Raw genomic sequence first — 14,298 nt, forward strand, 5'->3', positions numbered from 1 at the left:
GCTACAGCCTCAGAGCCGCAAAGCATGGACTAACTAACACCTTTGGAATCCAGAGTTGCTCACCTTGGACCTGAAGAAAGAATGCACTACTCATATCGCTAGGGGATTCAGAGTTTACCCCACTGTACCAAATCTTTCTGTCCTTCCAGCTTGTTACCTAATAGAGATCTGTTCTCTTCTCTGGAGGGATGAAGGAGATTCTGATACAAAGCTACATTAAAATGTACCCAACACTCTAAAAGTTTCTTCTTAATCCTTTACATTCATTACAAAGCAAGTACTTATATTAGGCAAATATATAAGTTTGCTAGTATCTTTAGTTCTTTTTATCCCCACCCTCAGAATGAAATTTCCCTTGCTTTAAAAGTCAATTTTGAGCCGTCAGATGGCTTTTCTTGAGTAATATAAGAATATAAATTACCTTTGCCAACAATGGGCATGCATAACGTGCCCACAGCTGCCAGTGTGTGTTCCGCAAGACAGATCAGGGTGCATGAATAATGGATCATATTTTTCTGCATTACAAAACAAACAAAACAAAACTCTAAGCATTTAACTTTTCTATGATCAACGTGCGTCCTTAGATTTGTAAAGACCTGGGTGAGGAAATGCTAATTTACTCTGACTTTAGATATCACCAACTTCGGCAAGCCTCTGGTAACTTAAAAACCGAGACTCTTGTAATCTCATCACCTGTGGAAGTCAATAGCCCTGAACTGTGAGGGTGGAAGTGCATTAGGTAGCTGGCCCTCCATCCCCAGGAGCCTGCATCTGTGGTGTCCAGAGAAGGCAGACCAAACGTCCAGGGGAACCCTCTATGGGTGCTGACACATCTGCCTTATGTCCTTGTCACTCTCCCCTTACACAGCGTCGAAACCATAACCTAGAGATCCAGTATCTAGGAAGATTCCCCAAGGTCACATGCAAATTCTATGCATTTGAGCAGGGTTTCCCCACTTAGTGCTGTGGATAGAGGCCAGACCCCCACTCCCAGCAAGCAAGTGTTCAGCCCCTGAGCTCCCTCCCAGTACTATACCATCTTATATAGGGACCTGAGCATCTATGAGTTTTGATATGCACTCCAGATAATAAAGGATCATGATCTAGCTGAAGCTTTGGTTGCCAAGAGACTCCAATTCCCCATTGTGCCTCATGCTCTGAGCTTCGAGAAGAAATGCTAAGAAATACGACACACAGTCTTGTATTATAGCCCTGTCTGGCCTTGAACTCAGAACAATCCTCTGGCCTCAGCCTCCGAGTGCAGTGATAACAGATGTGAACCAGGATGTCTGGCATGGAGGCTGCTTGTATTTTTTTGTCATTGCAGCTGGGTTACAATCCAATACAAAAGCTGGAACTGACCTGGATCCTGGATGAATTTAGTTCTGTCTTTGGACAGCACAGTTGATCTCTGAACAAACGCTGCCAAGACCATCGCCCTGCTCTCCACAGTGACCTCTTGCTCCTCTTGACACAATATACAGGTGACAAACTTTCTCTGCTCAGGGACCTGTGTCTGCGCGGGGCCCAATGCTGTAAGTGCTGTATCTGAAATCAGAGGGCTGCAATAAAAAGGTTATGACTATACTGAATGAGCCTGGGAAGTGTCTCTATAACCATTAAATGACAGACTCCAGGTAGGTACATGTTGAACCTGTGGTCTTTAAACATGAAGTGGTAGGAGTCTTTCATGTGCTTAAAACCATCTCTAATCTTTAGAGCAACCTGCCTGCAGCACATTCCAGCCTACAGTGTTCTCTCCTGAATGTCAAAGGTTCTCTGTAGAAAATAACACTCTAGGCGGATACACAAACTAGCCAGAGCTAGACATTTCTCTTTTGTGTGTGTATGTGGGGGCCAAAGGTCAACCTCAGGTGGCAGGGCCTCTCACTGGCCCGGGGCTTGCTGATTAGGTTAGGCTGTCTGGTCATTGCCCGAGGGACATGCCTGTCACTACCTCCCCAGTACTGGGACTACAAGCATGGGCCAGCATTTGGCTTTTTTCTGTGAGTTCTGGGAGCAAACTCAGATTCTTGTTTGTTTGTTACACAGTTTACTGGCTGACCTTGGGCTATTTCCCTGGCCTAGAAGTGAACACCATTTAATGAAGGCCACAAAATTACCCACACTTCCACTTAATTCCGTCAGCATTAAAAGCACATGGAAGAACCAACGGTCAAGTCTTAAAGGCCATTATTTTGTCTACCTGCTGTCAAGAGTGGCAGAGGCAGAGGCGTCCAGCTCTACGGTCTGCTGGAAGAGCTCCTTGTTCTCATCAATGAAGTGCCGCTGCATCTCCGACATCTGGGCCATGATCTTCTCCCGGCGCAGTCTAGCAATCTCGGCTTTCCTTTTCCGCTCTGCTTTGTCTTTGTCTCTTGAGCTCTGGAATGATGCTCCATTCAGTTAGAGTCTTAAAGGCCAGACAGTCTTTCCCGCTCAGCAAAGCATCTGCATTGTAGGCATTAACTAAGATACATGCCACCATCTTCTTATTTAAATGCAAGAGGCAATCTAAGATGCTAAGGGAAAAGACAAACTAGAAAATGGCTATAAGTTAATATACGCATCTTCTGGAATTTAACCTTTGTGAATAATATCAACTACTGACTTACTGCAGAGAAACTTAATTTGTTCATACTAACCTACTAAAGTTTTTGTATTATTAGTCTACCTTCTTTTTTCTGGAGATACAGTTTCAATATGTAACAGCCTTGGCTGGCCTGGAACTAGCTCTGTAGACTAGGCTAGCCTCAAACTCAAGAGATCCACCTGCTTCTGCTTCTGAGTGCCGGGGCTAATGGAATATGCTGGCATGCCTGGCTCTAGCTTGTTCTCTTGTTGTTGTTGTTGTTGTTTTTTCCAGACAGGGTCTCTCTGCATATCCTTGGCTATCCTGGAACTCACTCTGTAGACCAGGTTGGCCTAGAACTCAGAGATCCGCCTGCCTCTTCTTTCCAAATGCTGGGATTAAAGCTGTGCACCACCACCATCTGGCTTAGCTTGCTTTTTCTTACCTCCTCCATTAAGGTTCCTTCTGCCTCTGCCACAGGACTGGTGGAGGAACTTTCTCTTATCTTCTTAATTGCATTAAACATCTGAAAAAAAAATCTGTTATCCTGATGAAATGCTATTACAAATAACAAGTATTTAATGTTTCTCACAAGACACAAAGCAATGTGGAAATGTTACCTTTAACAACCACCTAATCATGTCTTTGTGTACTTCTAGGGAGGGAGCGTTCTGCAATGTCTCCAGCATAGCTAGGATGCTTGGGGAGTTGTTGGGTGCATCACCAGGTTCTAAGAAAGAGAAATAAAAGGCGTAAGAACAGCTAACACTGCATAGCACTTACTCCTGCAAAGGACGACTGGAACTGCTTACCACACCTGCCGCCCATCATCTGACCGCACTCAGACTGTCTTGTGTGTGTCTGTGAGGGCCTCCTCTGCTCTTCTTTACCTTATGTTTTGAGACAGTATCTCTCACTGGGCCTGGAGTTCAGTGACTGGCTTGACTAGCTGGCTACCCAGCCCTTGGGACTCATTCCCTGAAACTGACACCTTATAATGATCAGAGAATGACTGGACTCAGCGAGGTTTTTTTGTGTGGTTTTGGAAAACAAAAAGCATCGTAGCCGAAGAAGGCAGAAGGCAGGATGAGAACTCATGGGAAATGCCAGTAGAGAGAGAACGCAGAAAGGCTGGTGCCTATGAAGAGCAAAGCACATGTGCAGTGGGCAGAGGCAGCTTCCCCTCTGCTCTTACTTACATGCATGGGAGCAAAGGAGGAAACCAGACATGCCATGACAAACAGGACTGCTGCTTATCTTCAGCACAGTGGCTGCACCTTCATCTGTTTCAGCTAGCAACTGCAACTCCGCAGTTACCAGCCTGCTTCTCTCCTGGCCTCAGGTCCCAGCCTGGCGGGAATTCTGTTCCCACAGGCACAGCTCTGATGCTATAGCTAAAGGTAGCTTTAACTAAATCTCTATCATTCTATTTGTAAATAAAACTTGAGATTCAAAGGCTGGGGTGAAAACCTGCCAGCTCAGAGAGGCTGAGTAGCACCTAGCTAACCTTGCTGGCGTCTCCCAAACAGAGCGTCCTTCCACTTCAAATCCCTCCTACTCCTTCTGGTGCATCGCTGTACCTCTTCCAGACGCCTCTGATGGTCTTGGATTACTTTCTGTAAACTAGTTGCTAACTCAGCCTCCTGACCCAAGGTTAATTTTATTTAATTAATGCAAATGCTAATTTGGGGTTCACAGTGTGATCAAATATCCAACATAGGACCACTTCTTGGTACTACCCTTCTCTTTCAGGGCAATGAAATATTCTCACCATCACTTAAAAGAAATGTAGAAGCTACAGAAACAATCCTTTCAACCCAGGAATTCCTACATCCCACTCCAGCACCACGAGTTCACCCAGAAACACCTTAGCAAATGGCTGCCGCTGAGCTAGGCAGGAAAGGCAGAGATTGAGCCTGATCATCTTTGGGAGCAGAGAGAAATACAGAAACTAAATGTGTGGGCTATCATGGGCAGAAAATGGCACGATCTGATCCAAAAAATATGAATGACTATACAAAATCCACAAGATATATTTTAAAAAATCCTAAACAATAGAGATTCATAGTTGCAACCTTCAAGAGTAACAGAATGAGTGCTTATTCTAAAAATGAAACAAAAATTTTTCTTTAAGAAGTGAAGTATTGGCTGGACAGTTGTTACATACGCCTTTAATCCCAGAACTTGGAAGGCAGTGGCAGGCAGATCTCTGTGAGTTCGAGGCCAGCTTGGTCTATTTCAGAACAGCCAAGAAACCCTGTCTGGGGGAGGGGATGGGAAGAAAGGAGTGAAGTATTGCCAGATGTGGTGGTGCATGTCTTTGTCCCAGCACTTGGGAGGCAGAGGCAGGAGGATCTCTGTGAGTTCAAGGCCAACCAGGTCTATATAGCAAGCTCTAAGACAGCTAGGACAAACTACATAGCTTGTCTCAAAAAACAAACAACAAAACAAGTGAATATTAAACCAGGCATGGTGGTGCACCCCTTTAACACCAGCACTCAGGATACAAAAACAGGCAGGTCTCTGTGAGTTTGAGGTCTGCCTGGTGTACACAGTGAGACCCTGCCGCCATAAATAAATAGAAATAGAAAAACAAACATACAAAGTATTAACTGGTAAACTCTGGGGGTATGTATATGGCCATTACTACATAAGTCTTTCAGCTTCTGTTTCATATATATATATATATATATATATATATATATATATATATAAAATGTATGAGTATGTATATCACACACAGCTAATATGTAAATGTATATACATCTTGAAAAAATTGATATTGTATGTGTGTGTTACTGAGGACTGAACTCAGGACTGCTTGAAAAATTTAAAAATAAAAAGTCATAAAACAACTTCTTCCTGGCCCTTTAAAAAGTCACATTACTCAAAAATAAACAGCAACAACAAAAAAGTCAATTTTTTTTTTTTGGATTTTTCGTAACAGGGTTTCTGTGTGTAGCTTTTGGAGCCTATCCTGAAACTCACTTTGTAGACTAGGCTGGCTTCAAACTCACAGAGATTCACCTGTCTCTGCTTCTCGAGTGCTGGGATTAAAGGCATGCGCCACCACTGCCCAGCTGTCAAATTCTTTATATAAAGCTAGAGTCCAGTCTCCTCCAGCTAACCTTCTGATTCTGAACACTGCAGACACGACCCCCATGTTTTTGTAAGCTAAGAGCAATAACATAAAGGTGAAATGCTGACATTCTTGTGTTTATCCAAGTGTAAGTACATCCTAGAGGTAAATATATGTGTGACACTAATTTCATATAGGGGCCACACAGTAAGCGATTCCTCTGGGAAGCCTCTGGACCAAGTTCTCTTGAATCTCAAAGGCTGAGAAGTGATCTGTCATACCAGTTTTCGAGCTAACAACTCCACATTATTTTCTGTTGTTTGTGGATTAACATTTGTGTACTAAAGCATGCACAGACCCTAAATAGTTTTGTTAGGACGTAGTGATACTATCATCCAGCTGCAATGTCTCTAATATACAGTCCCAAAGAGTTTTTTCTCCTGGAATCTAATACAGCATCACTTCACAGATGGACAAGGTAGCCTTCAACACTTGACTTTAGTATAACCATTTAGAACTCGTCAAGTAATAGCAGTTATGAGTCACTATTTAAAATCACTCAGCGAGTGCAAGGTGAATGGAATGAAAGACTACACATACTTGAAATCTTCTGAGTGAAGGTGAATGTCTCCACGTGCCCTTCCACGGCACTGTCCAAATGGTGCTTTTCTTCTTGGAGGGCCATCCCGATCAAATGCAGCACCTCAAGCAAAAAGTCTCATGTTTAGAAAATAAAAAATAGAAAAACCAAAATAAAAGTATTTAAAAAAGAACAAAAATATTTACTATTGAAAAATGATAAGCCAGAGACTAAACATGATGAAAACAAATCTCAACTGTTTATTCAGTCAGAGGTCAAGTTTGTATCTTAACAGAGAATTCCTGGCAAAGACAAAAATTTCCCATTTCAGCTAGGAAGAGATCTCAAGTATGAATTCTCAGGGTTCTCTCCAACTGCTGCTGTGACAAGCAGTGTATGAATGTACGCAATTTCCAGCTTGTCTCGTACCTACACTACAGCCTTGGAAAAAAAGAAATCTAACCAGGTGGCCAAATCCAAAACTTTAGGCATCTGACCCGCACTTACTCATCCTAATAATGTCTAGTTGTCATCTCCATTGGGTTCATGTGTCTGAGTGTCTGACTTCATGTATGGCAGTGTACCATGTGCCTGGTGCTCCAGGAGCCCAGAAGAGGGTGTCAGATCCCCTGAAGCTAGAGTTCCAGACAGTAGTGAGCCACCATGTGGGTGCAGGGAACCAAACTCTAGTCTTCCAAGAGCAGCCAGGGCTCTTAACCACTGACTATCTCTCCAGCCTGTCTAAGGACTAAATCTCTACCATTTGAAATAGAGATACTTTTTATCTTGAATGCCACAGTTTATTAAATGTTTATAGTCTCTCCCCATCTCACATCCTTACCATGTGTCTGGAGAAACCTGACGCACTGAGCCAACTGCTCTGTAGCTTACTAGTCTTATCTTGCTTCCAAGGTTTGAAGGGGATGCGTGAGGTGCTCTAGCTTTCCCTCCATGTAGGGCAACGCCTGAGTGACAGATCTACATACAGGATGACCACCATTCATTCTGGCTTCATCAGTCCCCACGGACGTTTTCTCCCATAGCAGTGGCAGTCTCCAGGACAGCACAGCTGCCTGTGCTCACATCTCAACCTCGTGCTTATAAAGGGGAGGGGTGAAGTAGCCACACGCCTTAACCAACGACACACGGCAGACTGCTGAGACAGCCCGAGAATGGCAGCTGTTAGAGGAAGGCTTGCCTCCATTTGAATCCTTGGCCTTTCTGCTTTTACATGATATTCTGGCAGGGAAGTCTTCAGGGACAGCGCCTGCATCTAGTTAGCCTAGAAACGCAGCTTTGCTCCAGAGTTCTGAGGCTATACGTCCTGGTTGTACATACAGAGAGGGCATTCTACTGACTGAACAATAATGATGTCAGCAGTGGAGGAGCAGGGAGTTAGATGAACCTCGCTGAGACTCAGCTCTCCACAGATACAATGGACAGAGCCATAGCTGCTGACAGAGCGCGTGTGGATCTGAGAACTGCAGACTGACAAGTAGAACCGGTTCTGCACTGACCACCTTTTAGTTACAGGAACCCAAGTGTCCACGTCCCAGGGTCTTTAACTGTAAAATACAGACACTGATGAGCTAAAGGTTCTTCAAATGAGGAACACGCGTGAAAATGTCTACAATCTGTCAGGATCCCAGACTTTGCAAAGGTTGGGATCGGGAGACTGAGACAGGTTGGCTAATGGGACCCAGTTAACCATAACCACCTGGTATAAAAATATCAGCAGGCACATGGTTCATCAGAGACAAGAGAAGGTAATAAACTATCACGTGGTCCTCGCTTTTCTGTGTATTGAGATAGACTTTCTCAGGCACAGAAAACTGAAATCTAGTAAACCTACCCTTTGCAGCATAGACTCCGACCAGGCAGATCCATGATGCTCTACAGCCCACTGCAGTATTGTTCCCATGATGTACAACATGACATCACACTGCAAAAGGTTAACCAGACTTGCAAACAAGGGGCAGAACGGAGGCAAAGCCGGAGGAGGAAGTGCTAGGAAGGAAGGAGAACATGTTTAAAGGAGTCACTCCTCCCTGTGTAGCCCTGGGACCCACTATGTAGACCAGGCTGGCCTCGAACTCAGATTCTCCGGGCCTCTGCCTCCTCTGTATGGGATAAAGGTGTGAACCACCACACCTGACTTGTTAGGTACTTTTGATGGTCTTCACTAAAGGACATTTATTAGCAAATACCTTTGCGCTGTATTTTACGTTCTCAATGTCAACCAAACATACAAGGACAGCTGTATATTAAAAAAGAAAGAAAAACACAACCCCAGCTATACACAGAGCCTCCCTTATCTCCAGCAGTGTCTTAAGAGCTCCATAAAACCGCTGACTACACAGCGACTTGCAACAGACTTTTGTCTCTCCTGGTGTGTATGTGTGGTGTGTGTGTTCATGTGTGAGTGTGGGTGCACAGTGTGTGGAGGCCAGAGGTTGATGCTGGGTGTTTTCCTTGATTTCTTTGTGAAAATGTCATATACCAAGGCAGACCTACTGATGTTTGGCTAGTCTAGCTAGCTGGTTTGCTCTGGGGAGTCCCTGTCTTTGCTGGCTTCCTGCTTGCTGAGATGAAAAGTGGGACACCAAAACCTACCCAGGTTTTTCCCTTTTTATTTATTTATTTTTAATGTGCATTCGTGTTTTGCTTGCATGTATGTCTGTGTGAGAATGTTAGATTCTCTGGAACTGGAGTTACAGACAGCTGTGAGCTGCCATGTGGGCGCTAGGAATTGATCCCGGGTCTTTGGAAGAGCAGCCAATGATTTTAACCTCTGAGCCATCTCTCCAGCCCCATCCACCCATTGTTATTTATTTTTGTATTTGTCTTCTGGAGATCCTCACTCCGGTCTTCAAACTTGTGCAGAAGGCGCTTAGCCTACAGCACCGTCTCTAGCCTGCTGACTCACGGGCTATGCTTTCCTGTCTCTGAGATGGTTGGAAGGCAGACAAGCTGGTAAAGGGGCCGCACTGAAGAGGCTACAGAACTGTCCTTGGCCCACCTTCCCATCCTGAAACCCTTGTCGAACACAAGCAGCACCACGTGGAACACAAGGAGCAGAGAGGAATCTGCAGGCATACATGGGCTATCCTAGCCAATCCAGAGCCATCTCCAGATGTTTGGGGAGGGAGTAACATCTTCCAATGTGCAGAACATCTTCGGACGGCTGTATTCATTATTCCTCAGAACAGGAGAAAGCTCACACGAAAAGCTTATTCTTGAATCTCCCACCCTACCAAGGGTGGCCATTGTGGCTAATAGAAAGCCATGTTTTGTCATGAGAGACTGATGCGGACTTTTGGAAAGCAGATTAAATACCTGTATCTTCCCTGTTCTGTCTTTTCAATTTCCGCTGGGCTTCTTCCGCCTAATGAGAGACAACGTAATAGGGACAAGGATTACAACACATAACACACAGCATCAGCATCTGCCTTTAACAGACCCCCCCCCCCCAATACACACACACACACACACACACACACACACACACACACATGGCTGGGGACCCGGAGCCCAGGCTGCCTTGAACTGATCCTTCTGCCTGGATTCCAGGCAGGAGCCAATGTGTGTGGCTTGAGTAGATGGTTTCTACCTCCTTAATGTTTATTCCTCCCCCACCACTCACATACCAAGGCTAATTCTTTTGTTCTTTAAGACTCGGGAAAAATAGGGATAAACCTGAAACTTAACTTAGGCTTGAATGTTACAAAATATATCAAAACAAAATAAAAACTTCACAATAATTTTTATTTTTAACACCATTTATTGAAAAAGTACATTAAGACTGCAAAAATGTAAGTCTCAAAACCCTTATCAAATAGTACCAGTTCTGAATGTGTGTCAATGGGCTAGTTGATCCTATATAAGCCAAGGAAAATGAACTGGGGATGTACTGTAGTGGTGAAGCGCTTGCCCACACAGGCAAAGTCCTGGGTTTGATGCCAGCACAGATAAACAAATAAAGTCAGGTGTGTGAATGTGTATTTGAAATATTCACCTATGCATAGACAACCCGGTGAAGGCCCTGCCACATTAGACCAGAGGCTGAGCTATCTGTGACCTCTGGAACCCATTTCCAGTGTCTGAAGGGCAGCACCAGCTTGCTCTTCATAGGGAAAACATACTTAGCACTTCCCACTGCACTGAGCCCTCCTCACCTTGGACTGCTCTGCCCTGGAGAAGTGATAGAAATACAGGTTGAACTCCTTGGCACACTCTGGCTTCAGCTCGTACATGCCTCGTCCTGTCAGCCCAGGTTTCCTATGGGTGAAGAATGTCAGTAACAAAGTCACACATACCAGGAGCCTTAGACGTTTCAGTAAGACTGGAGCTGTCCCAGCCACTGTTTTAGGGCGTCCAGCTGCGACTGTGCTATGGGTCAACAAGACACTACACACCCAAAGCCCTTGCTGGAGCCATGGTACCTAGCACCTCCACTTTGAATTGGTCCCAACTACAAAAGCGAACGGGACGGAGATGCAGCTCAGAAGCCCAACAGATCAGGCTTCAACGGCAGCATTTCTAAGCCTCTGCACACCACTATGCACGATGCTAGTTCTTTTGTTTTAACATGTAATATGATCTAAAACACTTTTCTTGGACAGAGTGCATTAAGACATCTGTGTGAAATAATGCTACAGTAAAGTCAAGCAGCCGGGAGAAAGTATCTGCCACATATTTAATGTGGCAAGAGTCAATGTTTCTAATACATAAACAATGCTACAGCAGTGGGATGGGGATGAAGGGCTGGGAAGAGAATGACACAAAGGCGTCACAATCTACAAATGGTCAATAAACAGGACAAGATGCTCTACCTCACTGCTGCACAATGTGAGTGGAAGGAAGGCAGCAAGTCCACCCATTTGCTCTACAGATTGGGAAAAGTGTACCAGGCTCGGGGAGGAGCTCAGAGGTAGAGAGGTCACTAACTCCTGAGTTCAGTTCAGAGTAACACCTCCCATCCCCCAGAGTGAGTAAGTGCGCACACATTCAAGTGTTGACAGGGCGGGGACTAGTGGGAGTGTAAACTGAGGTACTGCTGGGGAGGCAGCATGGAGGAATTCCTCAGGAGATAAACCTTGCTTTCCTTTGGATCTAGCGGTTCTTCAAAGAAACGCTCTCCTAGTCAAGATGCCCACGATGCACATGACCTGCTGTCGATACCAGGCACGCCCAGGCATGAAACATCTATCAGTAGCGAGGCAGACCATGCAGTGCATGGTGATGAAGCAGCAGAAAGAGCGAAAGGGCACACCACACACAGCCAGACGGAAGCACCACCCCCATTATGCTCACACTGAAGGGCAACAGAGGGCGGGGATGGAGCGCAAGCATTAGGCCCTGAATTAGAGAGTAACAAACACAAAGCAAACCCATTTTGTTCAAAGTCTGCACCTTCCTAGCTACTTAGAACAGAGATCAAACACTCTACAAATATAGAAAAACTAAGAATAAGAATAAAACTGAGTAAGATTCAGATGGAGCTGGACGTCTGGAGTCAGTGATAACCCCCTTTCCTATCATTTCTCTAAAAAAGCACAGATTATTTGTTTTATATATACTATCTTTAGAATGTTTCAGTGGAGACACTGCAGCTGGAGTGTGGAGAAGAAAAAGCAGGATAAAAATTGCCCTGGGGCTAGAGACGCTGAGCAGTAAGAGCACTGGTTGCTCTTCCAGAGGACAGTTCCCAACACTCACACCCTGTGGCTCATGACTGCCTGGAACTGGCTCCACGGAATCGGATGTCTCTGGCCTCTACAGGTGCACACACGCAGGCACACCCACCCACCTACACATCCACCTACACACCCATCCACCTCTTCCGAAAAGATGAACTGCCCCCACAGAAAAACAGAAAAGCCAGTGGCCTGGGGAGCACATGGACTCAGGGAGGCATCCCTCAGAGAAGGCTTCAACCCTCACTCAGATAGCACCTTCAAATGGCAACAAATGATGAACTCGCTCAAATCACTGCTTAAGCTGAATTCCTATTGTTTGAACCCAACAGCTCTGAACACCTAGTCTGAGGCAAGGAGACCCCTCTGCAGCTTTACTGGCCCGTGAGGCCTGATCCGAAGAAACACCAATGAGAATCTTACTCTAGAACTAAAACTTGAACACCCCTGTCTCTCTCCAAGTGACAGCTTCACCCTTAGCTTTATCAAAAGAAACACATTAAGAAAAGTGATTATGGAGGCCAGAAAGGTGGCTCGGTGGGAAACGGCGTTTGCTGCCAAGCCTGATGACCCGAGTTCGATCCCCGGAATGCCTATCCTAGAAGAGAACTGACTTCCTCAAGTTGTCCCTGGTCTTCTGTTCTGTTACGCTGCAGTGAGCATGGGTGCACACAAAATAAATAAACGTTTAAAAAATTAAAACTTCATAAAATAGGACATAAACTCACTTGAAATGGGCAACAGTTTCGATGACGCTCTCCATGCCGGTCTCCTTGTTCTCCTAAAGTAGCAAGAAACAGCATGCTCAGCGGTATGGAGCGCAGCTGCAGCACTCTGAGCAGTGTGCTAGCCAGCCTGGGCCAGGACACATCCTAACACCACCGTCAGAGAGCTGAGGCACTGCCCACTGAACTACCATGTCAGCACCAAAGCTGTCAGGATGGTGTGACTGGGCAAGGCCAATCCAATTCATCAAGACCTGCAACTGCAGAGCCCTGGGCTGTTGATCTGTTTTAACTCTGGCAGAACACTTGAGGAGGGAACTAAAGAGACAGCTCAGCAGTTAAGAGCACTTGTCGTCTTCCAGGGGACCTGAGTTCAATTCCCAGAACCCATGTCAGGTGGCTCACAAGCATCTATAACTCCAGCTCCAGGGGACCCAATACCTTCTTCTGGGCTCTTTGCGCCCCCCAGACACACATACACATAACTTAAAACAAACCCATTGAAGAGCCTCTTTCAGTTATAGGAGCTGCAGTTCTGAAAAGCCCATGGCTGAAAATCAGGTGGCTGAGAGACTAAAGGCCCTGGGAAGAAAACAGTTATAATCCAACCTGTGAATGCCGCTGTAGAGGTGACTTTGGTCACCTCAATAAGATAATGGCTCATTGTTAAAAAAGGTGCTTCCACCAAGCTGTGGTGACGCACACCTTTGATTCCAGCACTTCGGAGGCAGAGGCAGGGGACTCTGAGGCCAGCCTGGGCTACATGGAGAAACTGTCTCAAAAAACCAAAATTGGGGGTGTGTGTGTGTGGGGGGAGACTCTTCTGGTGCCTGAGAAGGAAAAAGCTCTGAAAACTCTAGTAGTCTACTCAACTCAAGTGAGTGTAGTTCACTCCCTCCCTTAATAAATAACAGACACTATTCTGTGCAGCCATGGCAAGTTCAGAAAGACCTTAAAATGCATTTTCTCTAGTGGACAAAAAACCAAAAAAAAAAAAAAACAACAACTTAGCTCTAAGAACCATTCTTTTTTTTTTCAAGACAGGGTTTCTCTGTGCAGCTTTTGGTGCCTGTCCTGGAACTCACTTCGTAGACCAGGTTGGCCTCAAACTCAGAGTTCACCTGCCTCTGCCTCCCGACTGCTGGGATTAAAGGTGTGCGCCACCACCGCCCAGCTTAAGAACCACATTCGTAGTGTTCTCTGTCTCTAACCCTGCTCTGCTTTCTATCAGCGTCCCCAATATTTTCTTTTTAAATTACTCATAGTAGTGCACTAGCTGAATTCCCCAGAAGTGCAGCTTGCATGAACTCGGGAAGCACAGAGACGGACTTGCACACACTGGGGGAAGCTGACCAGGTCTTTTAAAAACTGTAGGTACTTACATCTTCAGGTAGAGACTTCACCAGCTCACTGTGGGCCATAGGTTTGATGCTCAGCTGATGGATAATCTCCCGCTTAATTTCATCTGTGGCGCTCACCTGTCCAACCCCAGAACTGAATCTTTCTCCTGTCCAGAACAAAAAGTAGAGGCGCACATTTTACAGACCCACGACACTCATGTAATACATCCTTCTAGTTCCCGAAACAGAGTGCAGCCCTTGGACTGAGTCGCTCTGCTAGGAGCAAGTAATGAGTGGTTTGGTAGA

The 14,298-nt window shown here is 45.4% G+C and overlaps 1 protein-coding gene across 2 annotated transcripts in view; it reads right to left on the bottom strand.

Annotated features, from left to right (window-relative positions):
* The window catches only part of Ubr2 (ubiquitin protein ligase E3 component n-recognin 2), an 84,802-nt gene that overhangs the window by 23,562 nt on the left and 46,942 nt on the right, over positions 1-14,298 (bottom strand). For both annotated transcript variants that reach the window (XM_052745516.1, XM_052745517.1), the window contains exons 21-31: positions 14,035-14,159; positions 12,656-12,708; positions 10,407-10,509; positions 9,568-9,616; positions 8,084-8,238; positions 6,252-6,354; positions 3,193-3,302; positions 3,018-3,098; positions 2,207-2,385; positions 1,363-1,562; positions 422-515 (exon numbers count right to left, since the gene is read on the bottom strand). In XM_052745516.1, the coding sequence (XP_052601476.1) occupies positions 422-515; positions 1,363-1,562; positions 2,207-2,385; positions 3,018-3,098; positions 3,193-3,302; positions 6,252-6,354; positions 8,084-8,238; positions 9,568-9,616; positions 10,407-10,509; positions 12,656-12,708; positions 14,035-14,159 (1,252 nt within the window). The remainder of the gene's footprint in view (positions 1-421; positions 516-1,362; positions 1,563-2,206; positions 2,386-3,017; positions 3,099-3,192; positions 3,303-6,251; positions 6,355-8,083; positions 8,239-9,567; positions 9,617-10,406; positions 10,510-12,655; positions 12,709-14,034; positions 14,160-14,298) is intronic.

Source organism: Peromyscus californicus, unplaced genomic scaffold (genome assembly GCF_007827085.1).
Source record: "Peromyscus californicus insignis strain IS unplaced genomic scaffold, ASM782708v3 Scaffold_19__1_contigs__length_69161282, whole genome shotgun sequence".
Classification (NCBI taxonomy): Eukaryota; Metazoa; Chordata; class Mammalia; order Rodentia; family Cricetidae; genus Peromyscus; species Peromyscus californicus.